Source organism: Aulonocara sp. 'chitande type north' Nkhata Bay, linkage group LG13 (assembly GCF_057382095.1).
Source record: "Aulonocara sp. 'chitande type north' Nkhata Bay isolate Kocher_YH1m ecotype deep benthic linkage group LG13, A_spYH_male_GT1.1, whole genome shotgun sequence".
Lineage (NCBI taxonomy): Eukaryota > Metazoa > Chordata > Actinopteri > Cichliformes > Cichlidae > Aulonocara > Aulonocara sp. 'chitande type north' Nkhata Bay.
This window is the reverse complement of record NC_141356.1, coordinates 22,054,396-22,076,509: the sequence shown is the minus strand read 5'-3', so window position 1 is coordinate 22,076,509 and position 22,114 is coordinate 22,054,396. Positions and strand designations below refer to the sequence as shown.

The following is a 22,114-nucleotide window of genomic DNA, read 5'->3' as shown; positions in this document are numbered from 1 at the left end:
CTGGCCATCAGTCCATGCACTTGCACATGCACTTGGGTTATACAGAAGAACAATGATCCAAAATACACCAGCAAGTCCACCTCTTAATGGCTCCAAAAAACACAATGAGAGTTTTGGAGCAGCCTAGTCAAAATCTGGAATTAAATCTGATCGAGATACTTCGGCACTACTTTGGTTATCTTTGTCTAATATTAAAGCATATTTGATGATCTGAAACATGTAAGAGTGAAAAATATACAAAAAGAAAGAAGTCCAGAAGGCCGGGAAATATTATTTCACAGTATTGTATAAAATGAGCATAATGTCATATTGTCAACACAACAGCTGACAAGTAAACACTGTATAAGTAGGGTTATACAGTGTTTACTTGAAGGATGTTGTCGTGTTAGGCATAAAACGTGGTTTAGGGTGCGGTGTTGTGTCTTAAGTTTCCCATTTTGCTGGCAATCCTGTCTCGGATTGGGTTTCCAAAGATGCATTTCATGTTATGGGTGTATTAGGTAGTACTGGAGACATCCTGCTGGGGGTGCTATACCGTTAGGCGGGTGCAAGGCCACGCAGTGTACCATTCTGCTGTCTGCGCTCCTCAAACGCTGCAGCTGCCGTCGTCTTCTCTTCTCCACCACACACACCGTCGCACAGCCATGGCGGACAGCGCAAGCGAGAGCGACACCGATGGAGCGGGGAGCAGCTCCGCCACCCCGATGTCGTCCTCCGCTTCAAATTCGGGGAAACCGAGCATAGTCATTTCACAGTTTCGTTTGGAGGAACTGACCAACCGACTGGCCTCGTTACAGCAGGAGAATAAAGTTCTTAAAATTGAGCTGGAAACATTTAAACTCAAGTGCAAAGCCCTGCAGGAGGAGAATCGGGACCTCCGCAAAGCTAGCGTCACCATTGTGAGTAATGTTAGCTAGCTAACTAGCGAGATGCTATCCCCACCCCGTTTGCTGTTTTGCATTTGACAGAGTAAGTTAGCGCTAGCGAGTGTTGTTTGATAAAAGCTGAATGAGTGCTACGTGGAAATATTACCTGAATTCGGCCCTAATTCTTTGCTGTTATGTTAGCCCTATTAACATTAGCTACCTGCTAATTTAGCCAGCGGGACAACGTCTGCTAGATGGTCGAGCTGCGATATCTTGCTACTTTGCTTTGTGCTATTTTGTGTTGCTAATCGTGGCTAACGTTAGATGAACTGCTAACGTCAACCAGAAAAAAACGTCAAAAAATTGGGTGGGCACCTCACGATGCGAGTTAACAGATTGATTGTAGATGTGTGGTCAGCTGATTACTCACTGCTCGGCATTGTCACCACGCTATGGCCAACATGGATATGGTAACTGAGTGAAAATAAATAACCCACCAGAAGCCTTGGCACCGACTGATGCGTCATATTTCTTCATGCTCGGTTAATCAGTCCTAGCTTCATAAAAATGTGTAACCGATCTGCTTGATAGATGGGGAAATATGTAGGCCAAACTTAGCGAGCTAGCTAAATGCCACGCTCTAAATGTCTGCAAACCCAACCACACTTTCACACTGTCCACCCTCTGTGTAAATTTGTGAAGCTTAACTAGCTGTTTGGCTTTTATAATCCGCGCTGTTTTTCATAACGGCCAACGAAGCAGAATTTATTTTTGAGGTCAGGAGAGATAAGGGATGGGTGAATTTGAGAGTGGCAAGGACGCATGTATCACAAGCAGTGTAATGCTAGCTGTCCCAACACATTTCTTTATCCGCCCCCCCAGCCCATGTTTCTCTCAGTCACCCATTGCTGCAATATCTCTTGAGTCATTTGAAAGAATTATGCTTCCTCTTTGGCTGGCAAGCATCACTGCAGCAGTCTTTATTTGATTGGTGCATGTTTCCCCTCACTGTCAGTAAGTTATAGTTTAATCAGGATAAAGGTGAAAACAGTGTGATGTGCCAGAAGCAAGAGTTTATGTCACTGATATCTCTTCTGTCGCTGTGTCTTTTTGTGTTTTCTGTCCCACAGCAAGCGAGAGCCGAACAGGAGGAAGAATTTATCAGTAACACCTTGTTCAAGAAAATCCAGGCTCTTCAGAAGGAGAAGGAAACCTTGGCAGTCAACTATGAGAAGGAGGAAGAATTCCTCACCAATGAACTGTCAAGGAAACTCATGCAAGTGAGTGATAGAAACAAGATTGGATGGGGAGGTGCACACTTTTAACGCACATTTTGGAGTTCTTTACGCCACACAGAGTGGAGAATAGTGTAACATTAGTTTAAAGTTTTCCCCTGTTATCTTACTGATCACAAACGTCAGTGTGGTATATCGTTTCTTCATGCTGTGTTATGCAAATTTCTTAAGTATTGTTGCTCTTGTTCACGATGTGCGGGGTGCTTGTCTATGCACACAGCAGCTAGTGCATTATCATCAACTGCAATTCTACTTGCCTGAAGCCTGGAAAAGCTCAAGATGACTTCACTGCAGCTGCTAGCACGTCTAAATGACTCTCAAATTACTCTCCTCCTGTTGTCGGTTATTTGGTTCAGTCTGTTTTCCACATCGTATTTTCCCAACTACAGAGCATATAGCACTCGCTCTCATATTTTGAATAGATAGCTGTAGGGTGACTAATGGTTTGTTGATATCTAAAGAAGTAGGGCTGTGAAAGAGATGCATGCAAATGTCTTAGCAAAACCCGCTTAAGGTCATACAGATCTACTTATTTGGGCTTTTTTTATATTCCTATCTTAGAATTTAACATGCAACAGACTTGTATCTACTTATGTCGGTAGATTAGTTGCTTAAAAATTGGGGCGACAGATGGAAAAATCAACTGAATATCAAAACTTATAATACTGAGCATGCAAATGACTCTACGCAGAAGCATTTTTGGGACAAATTTTGTTTTATTTGGGTTTTCCCAGCCATTAGTTTTGCTCCACTTTTTAGCTGCATTGTCTGTATTTGAATAACCCAACAACACAAGCACCCCAGCCCTGATTTTAAACTTGTGCCTTGTATATTAAACATTCACATGACAATAGGCTGTGCTGAATATTATCTATTATCTTGTAAATACACCAAAAAACACCCCTGATAATGTAAAATTGAGACCTTAAAGGTGTACTGGGCTGCATACTCCTAATATCCCACCCTCTTCATTTTTGTTGATGGTACTGAAAACAACATTACCTATTTTAAAGGAAGCCGATGAAACTCTCTATTTTCCTCTAATACTTATTATTAGTGCACATGATACTAAACAGAGTCCCATCCAACATTGCCTTTGTTCTGGTGCCAGTCAGAAAGAGCCTCTGCTTACAGAAGAGCCTAGTAGAATATAATCTCTCTCCAAGGACTTCATAGTCTGGCATTTATTCTTGAGTCTGTTTATAATGTTCACACAGTATAAAGGGTTGGATTGCTTTAATAAAATAGTTTCTAGTGTTAACTGAAGCAAGGCACCTTATTAAAACAAAATGGTTAGTTTTAATTAGGAAAAAATGCCTGCACTTTGGGTGGGGCACAACTTGGTAACCTGGTTTTGCATCCAGGATACTGCAGAGCACTCGACTCTCCATGAATGGAGTCATTGTAAGTTTAAACAGACTGATGTTTTGAGGTTTTCTAGTTATTTTTCTCAACAGCATGATGGAAATGGTTATATTTCCCTCTCCATTTTTTTCCTTTAAGTGAATTTGCATCTCTTTCCCCATAATGAGTAATCAGTTATATAATCCATCACAGAGCTGTCCCATTTTGAATCAGCACTGAGCCGCACCCTTTTTCATGCTGGTGAACTGCCAAAAGTGATTACTTGGGTTGCCAAAACATTATTTTATATTGTCTGTTCTTCTGGGGAGTTTACCCTGAAACCAGTGGAATTGTCTAATGACGCTGTCTTTTATTATTATTTCATTGTATAAGCCGTGGTCATCTCTGTGGTCATCAAACAGCTTTTACATGTCTCATTGTGAGTTTGTTTTTCTCCGCTCCCTTTTTACTCATCTGTTTCTTCTCTTCATCTGTCAATGCACTGCTCTCTCCTTGTAAATTTTAGCTCCAGCATGAGAAGGCTGAGTTGGAGCAGCATTTGGAGCAGGAGCAGGAGTTCCAGGTTAACAAGCTCATGAAAAAGATCAAGAAAATGGAGAACGAAACCATTTCAAAGCAGCTAACCCTGGAACAGGTATGCTTATTATGGTAAAATGGGAAAGAATTGCTCATCCAGTGCAGTGCAGCCTATCCTTAAACTTCCATTTGTTCAGTCGCCATGGTAGAGTGAGATGCAAAAAATCTCAACGTCGTTTTTCTTCCCACTGAATTTTAAGTGGAAAGAACATTTTGGTCTGTGGCTGGGTCAAACCTGCTGAAGCCACCGCATAATGTCTCCATGCCCTGACAGGAGATGTGCAGGCATTCGTTGTTGGTACTCGCTTATTAACGTGTCAGATTGATGCAGTGCGATGCCACTGTGCATCTTGGCCAGATACAAATAGAACCAAAAGTTATTTCACCTTAAAATCTGCCTCAGCTTCTTAAAGACACCAATCTTAGCAATAAAATACAAATATTTACGTTCTTAAACTACTTTAAAAAATCATTATGATATGTCATAATGCCATATGCTTCTAAGTTTTAGAATACAAACTCTGAACTGAGATCTTGGATTTGCGATACAGTGTTTTTGTACACAATCCTGAATGCTTGTGAATGCATTTCAACTTCAAGGTTTCTCTTTCTGCCACACTCTGCTTTATCTTTCGTTTTTCAGTTGAGGCGGGAGAAGATCGACCTTGAGAACACATTAGAGCAGGAACAAGAAGCTTTGGTCAACCGACTGTGGAAGCGAATGGACAAACTGGAGGCTGAGAAAAGGTGATGAGACATACTGTGCTGCTTTTTCTTTGGCCATATACATAATGATTAGATTAATTGTGGCCAAAGTTCAAAACGATGAGGTAAACATTTTAAAACTGACTCAGCTGAATACTTCCAAAAGAAGCTTCCAAAGTTTTTCATCTTTTATGACAAGCTAACATCGGCTTATCTTGGATTTCTTTATATGGTCTTCTATTCAGTGGGCAGATGAGTTTCCTTTGCTCTTTCCTGACAGTAAACGAATGCTTCAGTTTACTTTATTGTTGCCAACTTAGTTGCAACTCTTTTCCAGAAAGTGCCTTGTAGCACATGACACTTTTCTTTTTTTTAAAAGCACACAGCTCTTCTCTTGCTCTTCTCTTGCTCTTCTCTTGCTCTTCTGCTGTTGGTGAGAGGAGAGTGTCAAGAGAGAGAGCGACACAAGCAAGTTTATTTTCCATTTCCAGCATGAACAGAAACAAATGTAGAATCACGAGAAACGTTGTTTACATACAATGATGATTGAGTTAACCGACCAGTGAGCATAAACGTGTGGGTGAAATGTCACTAAGTCATAACAGTTGCGTGTTTCTTTTTCCAATTGTTTGTTTTTAAAAAATTTCAAGACTTTTCTTTTGGAAAAACTGCCAAAATGGTAAGGTACGCTAAATATGCCATGAACTTGATGGTTTTAGCCCAATATCTTTAAAAAGAAAAGGCCAACTACAAACTGAAATGATAGTATTAAATGGAGGGAAAAAGACTTTTCATTTTTGACTAAATTAATTTATACATTTACTAATGGGTTAAGTACTTGTTATATGAAAGAAATATATTTGTTTGCATTGTTTTATTTTATAGTTAGCATAAAAATGTGCCAGTGTACCTTTTATATTCATTGCTTGTCTGTGTAACACAAAAAAGTAATTAGTTTATTAATTTTAACTTAAACATTAAAATCAAATAAACAGCAATAAGTAACTTTTCTTTTAAATTGCAGTTTTATGACAAATAACAGTAAGCTGAACTATTAATTATCTGTTTATATATGTAATTGGGCATTTATGCAAAATTAACTTAAAGGTTATACATCTAATTTCGTTTTTTTTTTTTTTTTTAATACAAATAATAATAAATAGAACATTTTGAATAATAATAATCATCCTGTGTTTTGTTTTGTTTTTCCAATTTTCCAAACTAGAATCCTTCAGGAGAAGCTGGACCAGCCTGTGTCGGCTCCACCATCTCCAAGGGATGTTTCCATGGAAATCGACTCACCAGAGAACATGATGCGGCATATCCGCTTCCTGAAGAATGAGGTGGAGAGGCTTAAGAAGAGCTTGCGCACCACTGAGCTGCAGCGTAAGTGGCCACTCAACTTGTCACATGATCAGAAGGAAAGTCAGTCTGAAGGGAGAGATGCCCTCAAGTGTTGATTAAGGAAGTGGTTGGTAAAATTGATTCTCGGATAAGTGCTTGTGCGTGTTCACTTGGAAAAAACAGGATCCTCTCTAGCCTGGTGCCTCCATACTCATATTTCTGTAGATATGTTCTAATGCAATATACAGTCATGTTACATCATTATTTACTGGTCATATTACACTGGATGGAAAGCAGAAAAAGAAAGGAATGGAGCTGTACACTGTTAGAAAACAAAAAAAAAAATTCAACTTTATTGTCATTGCACATGTCATAGGTACAGGGCAACGAAATGCAAGACACTAAGAAAGGTTGTAATCCATAATCGATTCCTTCTTTTGAAATGGTTAACCTGAACTCTGTTCTTAATCTAGTTGACTCTCGTTATTTTGCCCCAAAAGGAAGCAGTGTTACAAGTGCTTACATGTGCCCTTCCTTTTATTAAAAGAAAAAGAAAATATTGGTGACTGACAACCTGTCAGAATATTACCATGAACATGTTTAATGGATGGATGTTTTCCAGATGCCACATTTTGAAGCCATAGAGTTAGTGTTCCGGTCACACCCAAAAAATATGATCACTGGATTACTTGGTTATGGTTCACGGTGATCTGACCCAGCCTTCACGGAAAGCTTTATCAAAGAGGAAGGTTTTGCATCTCGCTCAAATTTAGAGAGGGTTTTTGTCTGTATGTATACTGTGAAAAGTATTGGTCCCATCACAGAACCCTGTCGAATTCCATGACTAACTGCTGACTCGTGATATCGTCATTATCACTTAGTTTATAATTATAGGGAGTAGAGCAGGGCGATATGACCAAAAATATTTATCACGATATACATTTGAAAATTTGCAATAACGATATAACTGACGATATAATTGGCACTAGACAAAATACTTTACAACTCCTCAACTTTATTAGTGCAAAAAGCCATCAATGTATTTTCACTTAAACAAGCAGCTTTTTTATGTGCATTAAAGTTATATAAAAAATTAACAAATGCAAATTCCTTGCTGACAGTTTAACCAAAAGGCATTTCCAGTGGAAATTGGCCGACATATCCTCAGCATAACCATGTATAATATCCACAAAACTTAAAAAGAGGTTATACACACACAATACGGTAATATTATGTTGAAGCACAGTACGCATCACTCCGCGAGGCTCCTGTCTACGATAGCCGTAATGCTCCGACAATCCATCAAGCAGTGCGGCTTCGTAGTTTAGCAAAGTCGTACTGAAACATTTGACAGATTTTCGAGCGCCGTGTACGACATAAAATCGTTTCCAGGTCAGTAAACACAACCAGAATTCATACATAAGGCACACGGGATTATAAGGGGCACTGTCGATTTTCAGAAAAATCAAAGGATTGATTTTAAGTGTGCCGTATTTTCCAAAACACATGGTAATAATGACGGCCCGCTAGCATGCACTACCAAAAATAGTGCTTTGTTGTGTATCTGACGGACGAAAGCCAAACCAGTTCCACACCACAGAAGTTGCAGTATTTTTACAAAACAATTCTGGTTCATCCGTTTCATTCAACGATCCACTTTCGCTCTTCTCATTCTGCGTCGCCGCCACGTGCGTATGTAAACAAAGGCACTGCGCATGCGCGTTTTACCCATATTCTATCGCGATATTTCATTTTCTTATTGTTGCCCAACATTACACCGGTATTACTGTGAACGGTATGATATAGCCCAGCCCTAATAGGGGAGCAGTAGGAAAACTGTGAGCAGTTAATCACAATCCAAATGATGCATGTAAAAATGCAACCAGACTTCGGATCTTGTCTCACACAAAATGATCTTGTGGATTGTTATTTTCTTCTTTATACATAACTGCTTGTGGCTGGAGTGATCTGGTGGTTTAATAGAGGCAGCCTTGGGCATTAGAGCATTTGATTTATTTTTTTTTTTCCTAGGATGTGGAGTAATACTAGAGCACTGCATTTGGTTGCAGACATTGATAACAGCTTGTTTTACGGCTTATTTAAAAAGTACCAACACTACATGCGATATAAGATTTTTTTCATATCACGATATGTTTTTTTCATTTCAGGCGATAACGATATATATCACGATATAAGCCAAATAGCTATATTTGTAAGATTTAAATGTGCCGTTGCTCACAAGTAAAATGTGAAATAATCAGCAGCTTGTTTTGATTTAAATATTTATTTCCCATAATAAGTTCAACAGGGCAGATGTACATAAAATGAGGCTCCAGTTTCAGATAAATAAAGGCAAATATTACAAACTACACAAAAGGTAGCTGCTAAAGCGTTTAAGTTTCAAAGTAGAACAAACAAAACAGACTACTAAATTGTCAGTTCCACTTAGAAACAAAATATTAATTCTAAAAATAAATCTTAGTTTATTTTACAGAAGAAGAGACAAAATTGACTAACTTATATAATATTGCTTTGGAAGCGCTGTCTGAGAGACATGTTTATGTCCAGGGAGTTGGTAACGAGGTTCCATTACCTTAATTAGCTGCTTGAATCCTTCATTGTTGACCGTGTTTATTGGTAGCATGTCTTTAGCAAGACAGTAAGCTATGGCATTCGTTATGTTGCTATGTCTCTTAGCTTTTTTGACGCTGGAGAAAGCCGACTCAATTGACTGTTGCTGCTTCACAGGGATTCCCCTGGTTGTTTTTGATGACGAATTAGCGCTTTCAGTCAGAGATTGAGCGTGCTCCTAGTGGGTGGCACTGCTTCAGGTGATAAAAAAGGTTTGCTGTATTTCCAGACTTTGTGGGAACATGCTTTTGGCACAATTTACAGTGCGCGTTACTCTGTTTTTTTTGTCAGACTTCAGATAGCCGAAATACCTCCACACTACAGAACTTCTCTGGCCTTTCCTTTCGACAATCTCTCCGGCATTGCAACCGTCATCTGTGTTCTCTTCGGTAACCTGGTCACCCAAGCTCTCGGTTGATTTTTCTCTAGTCGGCACGCTCATTTCCTCCATTACCCGGCCGGCACGGCGGCTGGATGCTTCCCAAACAAATACACATGTGTGCCTTGGCACTTGAGCTGTACGTAACAAGTCACGTGACGTGACGCTGCGGCTGTGATTGGTTCGGCTCTGCGCCGCTTTTCTTATTGGCTATTCATTTTTTTTTTTTTTTTTTATAAGAGGAAGAGAGAGAGAGAGAGAGAGAGAGAGATGAGGTCTATCGCAATAGTGTCATTTTTCTATCGAGAAAAAGTTATTTCGCAATACATATTGTTATCGTTCTATCGCCCAGCTCTAGTTAATGCCAGAGGAGGTTTGGACCTCTGCTGTTGAGTCAGCAGAGCTTTGGGAGCCTTTAGGTTCTGTGTGCTTCAGTATTTGGTGACATTGTACAACTTTACTTGGTCTGCCGCTTTGAGCCCGAGTCGCTGTGGTTCTTAAACACTTCCGCTTTATTATAACACCACTTACAGTTAGACATTTGATTTCTATACACCTGTAGCAATGAGACTGAAAGCCCAGGTTTTCCATATATTTTTTTGTTTTTCAGAAAGCAAGAAGTGATAAAGATTGATCATTGTGGCTATGGTTTGATTTTGCCACTAGGTGGGGATGTCAGACCAGCCTTAAACACGTGCTCCCAAAGCTAAGCCAAGTGACAAGACACCAGAAATACTGAAGCTTGTTGCTTGCATTACTCTTAGTTGAGATTGTTTTGGACCTACTTTCACTTTTTTCCTAAAATGACAACAATGTATTACACAAGAAAACCAGGTTACATTCACAGCTCTTAAAGAGAGGGTATTATGTTATGCTAGGAGTAGTGCAGGTGTAATTTGTGTTATTGTATAGTAATAGTGCGATTCTGTCAAGTTTAAATCCCAATGTTCACTTTCAGATACAGAGAAACGTGCCCAGTATATAGAGGAGGAGCGACACATGAGGGAGGAGAACATCCGGCTGCAGAGAAAGCTTCAGAGAGAAATGGAGCGCAGGGAGGCCCTGTGTAGACAACTGTCGGAGAGTGAATCCAGTCTGGAGATGGATGATGAGAGGTAGGTGCAACAAACATAGAAAGATGATCAAAAAGTTCACAATAATACACAAAGTCATACATACCAGCAAATAAAGAGAAAATGGAAAAGAGTTAAATGGATTGAACTATACACTGGAGCTCGATGTTTCTTAGAGGCATTTGGCTTCACTGGGCATTTATACTGCTGACATAGCCAGCTGGATAAAGGGACCTGTGAGAATCAAAAGATGAGGGCACAAAAGTAGGGCAAATGCAAATGACAAAAGGCGTGTTTGCCACAACGGCACACAACAATTGGTCTTCCAGTAGGCAGTCATTGTTGCTGTTAAAAAGGCCTGCTTGTGATAAAGCAAGGTGACAACATGGTGTCTGGTAACTTTTTGGCTGGCTGTCAGACACAAAAAACACAGAGCTTAAATCAGTTCCGCATTCCTTGGTGTTTCATCTTAATTGTAAAAAAATGCTTCTTTTTTTTTCCTAATGAATGTTTAACATTGACCTGCAGATTCAGGTCATGCTATCGCTGCCACGTTTACTTCTGATACATGTAGAAAAGTCAAAATAATTAGCAGTAGCTTTGTTTGGTTTGGAAAGACCTGCGCTTTCTTGATGAAACTTAAAAGAAACCAAATTTTGGCTTAAATGGTCCTTACAGACTTCCTTCTGTTTGTGAGTGAATGGTCCATTTGAACTTTGTGCAATCCTTTCTACTCCTGGGACCAATTAACCCTCAGACACAAGTTGTACCACATGGTCCTTCTTTTTATTCAGAAGTGAAAACAAGACCAAGTAGTTTGGGGTGGCTTCAAGGTTTATGTTTACTAAAACAAAACAAACACTGTTGCACTTCACTGAGTATGGGGTCATCCACCAGATTTTTGTTTTTTAAACATACCAACTCTTCCTACTATTGCTGATCAAATTGGCTCATTGTGTATGATTAAACATAACCAAATACAGATTCCACTGGTTTAATGCTTTCAGTTAAATCAGTTTAGTAGCATGTTGAAAGACAAAGTTGTTTACAACATTAAATCAACTTTCTGCATTTTGTCTCCTTCCGCAGTGGCAAGATGGTGTAAAACAAACCCCCACCATTTTCCCAGAACTAGAAATTGTAATGTTTAAGAAAAACAAATGTATGTAAAACACTATCCATTTCAAGTTTCTTTATTGTTGTGTACCTGGTTCAGGCCTCTGTATCAGATGCATGGGTGTCACTCATCTTTCAAGTCGGAGTGCAAGGATCACACAGCTAACTTTTTTTTAAAGTTAGTTACACTTTAATGTTATTAAAGTGTAACTAAAAACAAAACAAAAAAAAGAGAGAAAATAATTATAACTTAAAAAATATTTATAGAGCAAATATCCTTGCATATGCCCTACACGAGGTAATACTTTAAAAGATTCAAACTCACTCTGAAACTAATAAAAAATATACATTTTCAAAAAATTAAAAGCTAAACTGAAATGAGCAAACCTAGAGAAACTAAACCAAATGAAAAATAAGGGTCAGAACTAAATAAAAAATAAAATCTAATTTGAAAACACAAAATTGTAATAACTGATGTGCTTCCAGTACCTCTGAATGTTAGTTGTTGCATACAAAAGCTGAGGAGGAAGAAGAAAACAGGGCTCTAAATAGCTTTAGTATATGGCCATTTCAAAGAAGCAGCATATGGCAGTAAAATCTCAGTTTATATTAAATCTTCCTGATTATCAGTAAAAACTTTTGTTAATTTTAGGAAAAAGCTTTTTTCTGCATGCACAGGATGCTCCTTTGATCACACTCAGACGTCGACATCAGTATCTTCTCCTTAGGAACTTGAAAATGTATCGTGTTTTTCTCCCATACAAAATAAGCCAAATTGAGCACTTTCAGAAGCCCACTTTGAGTAGCCATACAGAAGCTTTTCACATTGCATCTCAAGGAGTAACTGTCATCATTGATGTAGCACTTTTTGCCTGTTTAACACATTACAATATGCTTGGATTGCTTTTTGCATTACAAAAATATGTCGTACTTTTAGGTACTTCAATGAGATGTCTGCACAGGGTCTGCGAGCCAGGACCGTGTCCAGTCCCATCCCTTACACTCCCTCTCCCAGCTCCAGCCGACCAATATCACCAGGTAGGTAAAAACACAACAATAAACGGCCTTTGATAGCGATTAATACAACTTTTTGCCAGACAGCAAGCTTTATCTTTGTTCCAGCTTTTATCTTAAAATCTTGTAGGTACTCTGTCAAATCAAGACCACACAATTACAGCTTAATTGTCACACTGCATTTTATATAAGCTTCGTGCTCAGGTAGAACTTTGCTGCTCACTGTGAGCCTGACAGGCCATGATGTGGGGTTTACACTGAATACTATCTAGAAGTCCGCAGAGCTTTCGTTTTTGTTTTTTTCCCCCTGATGAAAAAAAGATGATAAATAAAGACTAAAATCATAATGACATGTATTGAAGCCTTGAAAATGAAAATATTCTGGAGAGACGAGATCCAAGCAGAGCTAAATGGTCTAGAAAGTCAGACAAGCACATTTGCCCTGCCCTGGGAAAGAGTACAGCTTTTTTTGGTTTTGTTTGTTTTGAAAATGTGATAAAATGTCATTGTTTGGGAGAAAGAAAAGAGCAAGACGTATAGACACATTTCACATTTGATGTCAATGAAAATAAGACTCTTAGTGAACATGTGGAGCAGCTAAAAACACAAACATTCTCATCCTACACTTTATTTTATTAAACTTAATCAAATTTAGATTTTGTCTACTACAATCCTATTTTGTCGACTAAAATGAGACTTAAACTAAATGTCAGAAAACTGAAATGAAGTCAAAATCTGCTCTCAAATTTAACACTGGTGAATACGCTCCTAGCTTACTGATCTTGGCACTATAGGTAATTTAGTAAAGATTATTATTGGATAAATGACCATTTGCAAAAGTATAAAAAGTACAGGAAAAAATAGAAGAATAAAATAATAATTGTTAGTATAATAAAAGGGAGAGCACCATCATATTTCAGTCACCCTTACTCTCTTTAGGCACAGACCTAATGCTAAAAATAGTGCAGAAAAAAATTAACATTCATTTCTGGTCTGCGTACTAGTTTATGATACAATAAGGTATGATATCAAAGTAAATATTTGGTCAATGATAAAACAGTCATCCTGTGCCGGGACACTGCCAGCCACAAAGAACTTCCCTCTTATATCGACGTAATCTTGGAGTGAGTATTGAGGAGGAAAATGAAAGTGTCTAGAATTGATGTTAACTTTTAATAAAATGTCTTTCTCCCTCTGGCTGTCTCATTTGCTTACAGGTCTCTCATATGGCACCCACACAGTTGGCTTCACTCCTCCAGCTACACTGTCCAGAGCTGCCATTTCCCACTACAACACCCCCGCCCTGCACGTCCACGGAGGCTCCTCTCATGCCGTAGCAGTAAGTGACACCACCCACATCATCTTTTAGAAAATTATTGAGAATTCACACGTTTTTGTTTTATTTTATATATTTATTTATTTTTTAAACCAGATTTCCGGCAGGTTTCTCAATTAATCATCAAACAAAATTTCTGACCAATAAACTCAAAACTAGTTGCTCTGTAAAGGAGTAAACAATTGACAATAAAAATAATAGGTGTATAACCTTTCGTATTATAAAATTATTTCAGTTTTATGGGGGTATAAAGATGTTTTCCAGTTCAAGTACATAGAAATGATCAACAAGTTTAATGATTAAAAGTTGTGTTAATTGTGACTTCATAAGAGCAGCAGTTTGCTCTGAGTCAGCATGATCTTTGAACTATATTTAATCAGTGAGCTGCGTCCATTAAATGAACCTTAAATGAGGACACCCACGTGGAGACATGTACTGCCTGTTGTTTTGTTAAATTTACTGCCCTGTCTATATTTTTTAATGTCAAGGCTAGCTCTATTGATAATACAGTACTCTTCAGCATGGTGGATCTTTAATGCAACAACGACTATGACGTTAACTGTCACTTTTCAGTGGTTATTTAAAGGTCTAACCTGTTTACACTCCCATGTCATGACTTTCAGATATTACAGTCCTTAAAATGAGTATAAGTAGGAGGAATAAAACTGTGTGTGTCCACCAGTATTCACTCAGTAGAGGAGTCTAGATTTTGACTCTCAAAGAATACTGGCTTCTGCAAACATTGTTTGTATTGTTGGCATCAATACTAGAACTTACTTAGCATAACTCGTAAATGTCCTAAGTTCCAATTAGCTGTGTGTCCATCTCTTCAGCACACTGATAACTAAAACAACACTGACTTATCTATTTATATTTATTAATAAGATATAGATATGTTTAGTAATATTTTACACCAGGGGCATGGTTTGAACCTGTTTCTATTATGCCTCCTATCCAAAAGAGCATCACAAAGTCATAAAATATATAAATATCTCACCAGTGTTTCCCCTGACATTACCTTGGCAAGGCTGGTTTTGATGAAAATATCATTAACTATAATACTGCTATAGTAGTTATACTGTGGAAGTTTTATTTAAAGCAGAATCATTTCATAATTTAAAAGTGAAAGTAAGAAGAAATGTGGATTCGGTTTGGGGTAATAATGTGTGGTGCACACAGCGCTGTTCTGATAGTAGTAATGTGTGTGTGTATATAGAGTTGTTACATAAACAAACGGATGTCATAATCCTTATCAACTAAAGTGGGAAATGAGCTGGGGTGTGTAAATTGTGACAGACTGCTCACAAAGTGAATGATTACTGTTAGGTTTGTATGTCTGTTTACAAAAAAGTACTCGAATTAAGTTCAGCCACCCTGTTGATTCAGTAGTGATATTTGACCTCGAGAACACAATGATGATACAAAATTGCCATCAACAATCCCCTCGATGATTGTAAACATTGTCTGCCGTACACACACACACACACACACACACGCTATGTACCAGTTGTTGTATTAAGTATGGAGTTAGCATTGTGCATGTTTGTGTGGTTTATTTTTAGGACTTAAGCTAATGATGATACATAATACTCTACCTCACACAAGAGGAGATGTGAGGGAGAGTAGTCTCGAGCAGTGGCACACAACAGGTCTGCCCTTCCTACCTTAGGCTGGACATTCCCAGTCGAAGCCCCCGTTTAATACACGCAGTCTGCCAGTCTCACCATCAAGAGACTGGGATGCAGTACGCTGAGCTTATTTGACTACAGAAAACTGCTGGCAGACAGTGGAGACATAGTTCGGTGTGGTGGACACTGAATCACATACTGGCGCCAGATGAAATTCACAGCTGGGACCAGTTGATTCCCAGGCTGCCCTGCTCCCAGAAAGAATATCCAGGCTATTTGCAAATATGCTTCTTCCAGACTGGCCTTAATTAGTAACACAGACCACTACATCACATCTGGGCAGATCTGCTGTCCAGGCATGCTCATTACAAAGATTGGGCTATTATGGAGTAGATGCGGATCACTTAAAGAGAAAAGGCATCTTCAGTCATTCATGCACTGTTTGCCCCAGGGCATGTCAGAGTTCATGCTTGCCCATTGTATTGATGGTATTTTCTCCACTGGCTTTTTCTTCATCTGAAGAACAGCAGCAGCACATGTTGCATCCTGTTTATGCTTGACAAATGTATGCAGAACTAAGAGTTTATGGAGAAGTGATCAACTTTTCATTTTCTAGGGTACGTTATTACAAACCTACAGCTCTCACACTGGATTATGAAGGCATTTGGTTTATCCTGTCCAGGTCAGGGTCTGTGTTTTCCAGTGGACCTGCAAGCTAATTCCACATGGGGTCTGTTACTCAGGTGTGAAGTAGGTTTCAATCAAGAAAATCCACGCACTTGCAGGCTTATGCTCTGCCCTTCACATTTGTCCTGTTTTATAAACTTCCAGTTTACAAAATGGGATAAAAACTGGAAAGCAGCTCAGGTAATACTCAGTTCTTGGTCTTCGCTTGAACTTTTTAAGATTGTTGGAGATAAGCTCTTCTGGCAATATGGGAGCCTCCATATTTCAAAGTGAGAAGTAAAATGCTAGGAATGATAGTTTTGGGTTACTTGCGTAACCCTGGTCCTCAGAATAACATGCCTGAGATGTCTCCCCAGACTGTCTGACTATTGCAACGGGCATTAAAGTTTGGCATAATGGGATGGTTTAGACTTAAATCCTTCTGAGGAACAGGCAGGGAGGCATAAGACTGAGTGAGACTGCTCTGAGAAGGGTTGTGCCATGCTGGTACAGTGTTATAGTTATTACCTGGATTAAAAATGTATGTAGGGGGCGTCTTTTTTTTTTTTTTATTAAACTTTCCTCCTGATTGTTGGATCTCATTTATACCTCTCTCCTAGCATTCTCCCTGTTTCATAACCTAAATGAATTTACTTTCTGTTCTTCTATGTGGATGTTACAAACCACTGTCTCCATTTAGCCCCTACAAGAATTTTTAGGGAAATGACTGGCTGGGAAATCAGAACCTCGAAAAGATTACTTTTTTTCCGTTTATTCCATTTGTCAGTTTAGAATTGCTGTTATCAGGTCTTGATGAACAGCTCAGTAGGGGAAACATGTAATCTTGGCATTCATGATCTTTTTCCTGCAGTCGTTTGTAACTCTGGGAGCACAGTCCCACAAAAAGAGTTGATATTTTCACAATTACCCTCCTTGGCTATGTCTGGGAACAATTAAACGCATAAACTTTTTAAAAATGTATTGATAAAACAAAATTTCTCCGAATGTCTGTTTGCCATAAACTCTATTTTCTGCATGACATTTTTAGAATTCTGTCATCTGGTTGTGATTTACAAGCAATCTGTGTTTATTCGTTTCTTTCTCCTTTTGTCAAACAGCGGCCTTCCCCAAGAAGAAGCACCAGCCCTGACAAATTCAAACGTCCAACACCCCCACCCTCCCCCAACACACACTCAGGGGCCCAACAGGCTCAGCCTCCGCTACCCCCGCCAGCTCAACCCATGGTCCAATCCATGTCCTCCCCGGCAGCCATGTCACAGCACGCATCAACAGCGCAGCAGCAGCCTCCCTCCCAGCCTTAAAGCCACACACACAGTCTCTGTCTTTGCGCGTGAGCGCGCCCACTGAATGCCACGATGCTAATGCAGCAGCTTCCATCATTACCAGCTCTGGAAGTGAAGTTTCTTACTCTGTACCAACTCAACAAAAGACGCAGCTTCAAAAGTTTTGGAGGGAAAAGAAACAAGATAGCTACTCGCCTTCAGTGAGGCTATCTGCCTGCCAAATCTTCATGTGGCGTTACTTAACTTCTCTTAAAAGGAATGGATAATTGAAAAATAATCACTTCTGGGATTTGTAGGATAATTATCTGTTCCACCTTTTGTCTTGTACATGTTTTTTTTTTCTTTGCTTGGGACTTTAGCTGGTTGGAATTGTTGTTGTGGCGCTTCTAAGATAGCACAAACAGCACAGTATGTTTCATGGTTATGTTTTACGATAGGTTGGATGTTTCGATCGATCGATGGATGGATGTATGGCTAGAGAGTTGGATGGCTAAATAGATGGATGTGGTCAATTATTTTCATGCCTATAATATGACACTTGATTGCAGTAATGTCCTCCACTCCAGATCACCCTCTGTCATTAAAGCAGTGTAAAACAGTTTACCACAACCCCAAGTTTAACGTGGCTTTGATTAGGTCAACAAAACGGTGTCATAGAAGAGTGCTAGGAGTTTCTCCATTATAATAGGGCATTGATCAAACGGTGCTTGCAGCACAGGTATTTTAGTTTGTGTAAGCATTCAAAGATCTGCTGCTCCTATGTTAAAATGAAAAGGAAAAAAAGCATCAACGAGGATGGACGCATAAACCACAGATAAATGTCGCCTTTTGAGGTGTTTGAAAATATAGTCTGAGGTGTTACAACTTAGTCATGTACTCAGTCTCTTCTCTGATCTTCTCTCTCTGGTGTATTTCTGAAAGCTTCTGTCATCCTTATGGATATTCCCATCAGAAAAAAAAAACAATGCTCTTTACACTAAATATACATACTGCGAAAACATTCTAAATGAATGGTACTGTTGAACTAAATTTCTATGTATGATTAAAGCTCTTGAGATGACAACTTCTGTTTTAATTGTGAATTTTATGAATATCGTTTGATACTCCGTTGTAATGTAATAACTGTGGGTGTAAAACTGATAAGCAAACCTGGAAGACAATCTTTTTTTCTTTTTCACTTTCACACCTGCGATTTGATGCACTTGCTTAATTTAACAAAACATTTCAACAGGCTCAAAAATGCATCATCTTTTTGTGTATTTAACTTCACTGGAATGTTTCACTGTGGTAGTTATGAGAGTCTGACAAATCTCTGAAGTAGTTGATGGAAAATGTTTGTGCCTTAAATAAACTGCACCAACAAAGCTCACAACCTGGAACAGTAGAAACATTTTTATATTTTTTTTATATTCACCATTTAACATTATAGGGCAGTATGCGTTTATGAGCACAGGTAGGTACACTTCAACACAGGTAAGACTGCTAAGGGTTAATGTCTTACCAAAAATGGCTCAGTGAATATGATAGATTGCTGTAAAAGTTTGCAAAGGCTGACATTGTTCCCCCCTCTACAGACACCAGCAGGTCAGCTGCCACTTACTCAGTCTCCCACAGTGGATTTACGGTACACTTATAGTTCCTAGAGGATATAATGACTGGTGATTCCCCAACTTCCTCTAAAGTGTGTCACTATGAGGGTGACTCTTGAAATGTCCCCAGAGAAATGCGTGGATAAACATGGCTATTTATGTTTAACGGCAGAATAATAAATCCTAAAGACTGCTGTGGTCCTCTGACAACTTTGCTATTCTGCTAAAACGACACTCCCTCTGATATGATGCTCTTAAACTCTGTGCTTATCGGGATTATTTATAGTGATCTTTAGAGGACTGAACTTGTGAACATGATATCAAATTGATAAAAAATGAACTTCTAAATCTACCTGTTAAATATGTTCAAATTTTAACTGCTATTTCAGTCTGATATTAAAATGGTTGGTAGATCAGCAATTTGCATGGCCAGCCATGCTGCTAACTACAAATTGAAATAAAGATCTTTTATCCTAAGATGTTAATCTGTTGCAACAACCACATCATGTGATGTCCTCTTGTATAGATCTGCTGACACTCCACTGCGCCAGTGTCTGATTTTCATTTCCTACTACACATGGTTCTAACCGGTTTCAACTGGATGGAGACCGGAGGAGTGGTTTCCATAAATCAGTCATTCCAGGATCATTTAACACGGTAAACCTTTGTAATGTGGGTGCAATAACCTGGCGTGGGAAGAGAACAGGACAAGGATGACAGCCTGCAAAACACATTAGACTTCCATTAGGTCTCCGCATGTAACTCTTCCTGTTCGCACATACACTCAGCTTAATCTCACCAAAATCAAAATACACATCTCATCCTAAGAGTGACATAAGTATATCTTTATTTGAAGGCTTGCTGAGAGTTCTGGCACAACTAAAGTGGATCCTGTGTTTTTCTACTGTGGTGCGGTGTTCTCACTTACTGCTAAAGCCAGCAACCTGAACTAATCCAAGCATGAATCCGTACTGGAAGCTCAGGGTGGCAATGCTGGGTGTTAAAGTGGCCTTTAACCTCTGCAGCTTTATGGAGCTAGGATGGCCAAACCACCCAAGATTTATCCAGACTGCGGGGTGGCGCTGTGTGCTTACACCTGCCAAGCCTCTTACGGAAAGGCACAGCGGGCCGCTGAATCTCAGGTGTCATAAAAGTGTTAGATAAAAAGACAAGCTATTAAACTAAAGTCAGCACACATAAATCTCACGGGAACGTGTGAGTATACTAAATGAGCTTTGGGTGAGTAATGTGAGCATAATGTCTCAATGAGACTATTTTCAAAATACATTTCTTTATATTTGAATATGGGATATACATTACAAGACATTACTTGTAAAGAACAAAATGATTGCTCAAGCCCACACACAGTGTTTGGGGTTAATCCACAGATCTCAGTGTTAATAATTTTTTATGTCTGGAGTGACAGCTGAAGTATAAAATGATTTTTTTTTTTAAAAGCAGCTGAAATTGTGTTTAATCCTAATTTCAAACCTTACATGGCATGTGTCTCAAATTTAGTTGGTGAAGAAATGTTATTTTACCGTGTGGAGCAACAATTAGGGATCGCAAAAGGCACAACTGTTTATTTTAGGCTTAGCATTGATTTTGCAATGCTAGTCGAGGCATTTAAGGTCTAACAGCAAGTTATAAGTCAAAACACACATGGAGCTTATCAAACATAATGATCCGCAGTGTGAAATACCTTGGATTACAGACGAGGAAAATAGGCCTGTAATTATTCAGGTCAACCTCCAAACTGAGGAATTACTAAACACCTGGGCGTAGACGCAGGTGATTTTCTCTAGTAGTTTTTACAAATAAATTTATATGCTCTGTGATCTCAGGTTGGCTGAACTGTTATCTTTGATGTTGTACATGAAGTTGCAAGATTAAACATGTTTGCAAAGCTTCAAGCATATAACAATCATGTGAAGATTTATGCAAATTTCACTCTCATTATTACTGCGGCATCAAACAAGTATTGAAAACCAAACTTACTTTACTGCTATTTGAAGTTTGCAAAACATAAAGCTTAAAATTTAAGATCGGTGGATCTTAGATGGATTTTAACCCAGTGGAATTAATAGTCCATATATGGAACCTGGAAATGTTTGAATGCATCAACATCAATTCTAGTTTCAGTCAGTAGTGCTTAAAGTGTGTCATAGCCACTCTGTAATCCACTCCCCAAACAACCTCAAATTCCTAGCTCTGTCTGTGACATGCACTACATCTAGTTGAAACTGGTTTGGAGCAACATGTCAGTGTAATATGACTGTAAAGTACAATTAATTCTGTCTCCCTTTTTCTTTTTTACACTTAGTTTTTCAGGCAGAAGGGGATTATGGAGCCTAAATCTTTTCAGTAAGACCCCTTTTGGCAGCAGACCTCAGCTCTGGGAAAAGCATCAAAGATCCTCAAGAATTTTGAGTTCATTCAGTGTGCAAACCTGTTTTACCTCTCCTTTCTTCCTCTCCTCTCCCATTCTACTCTGCTTCCCACCATCACGCCCACTATTCATTGGTGACTTGGTTTCACAATGTTACTGACCTGAGGTTAAGAATGGGGGCAAACAACATGGATGATATAACTTTATGATGCTACAAAAGAATGATTATAGCAATTAATCTCCTTGCTGTCCTTCTATGTATGTATGTAATGTATGGATTAAATTAAAAGTCAAAATTTCCTGAGACACCCTATGTTTAAAAAAATATCTGGTTGTTGTTGTTGTTGTTTTCTTTTGTTTTGGGGATAGAACAAGATTTAGGGGAGATAAAGCCTATATAAGCTCTTATTTTTTAATTTTTTTATAAACACACTTTTTTTATAAAGTGAAACTTTTTTTTTCAAGTAAATCCCAAACTCTGATATTGTGTCTTCTCTTTATAAATCAGTGGGGATGCTGCTAATATTCGTTGTTCCCTTGATTACCATAAACAAAATCACTAGCACTACAATCTCATGCATATGAGTGGTTTGTGGTTCACACATGTATGTTTTTCTCCGGCTTCATTTAAACCTAATAAAGAGATTCTCTTTAGTGTGTTGGATACCCTCGGATACCATGTTACCTGCATGGTAGCTCTCTATGATGCAGCTCGTTTTTACTAGTATTCGTTATGATTTTAAACAGACTCCAGTTATTTCCAGCGATGTGGTGACAGATTATGATTTGGCTCAAGTTTTGTACATGCATTGCTTTAACCTGCGCTCACCGGGAAGAT

At 38.8% G+C, this 22,114-nt stretch overlaps 1 protein-coding gene across 1 annotated transcript; it reads left to right on the top strand.

Moving 5' to 3' along the window:
* The first annotated feature begins 549 nt into the window (after positions 1-549).
* Positions 550-18,670, top strand: LOC147316046 (coiled-coil domain-containing protein 6-like). The gene is made up of 9 exons (XM_086259180.1): positions 550-899; positions 1,997-2,146; positions 4,032-4,160; positions 4,746-4,849; positions 6,033-6,193; positions 10,120-10,276; positions 12,288-12,388; positions 13,582-13,703; positions 17,113-18,670. The coding sequence occupies exons 1-9, from the start codon at positions 645-647 to the stop codon at positions 17,314-17,316; spliced, it is 1,383 nt and encodes a 460-aa protein (XP_086115306.1). The 5' UTR covers positions 550-644; the 3' UTR covers positions 17,317-18,670.
* Positions 18,671-22,114: the final 3,444 nt, after the last annotated feature.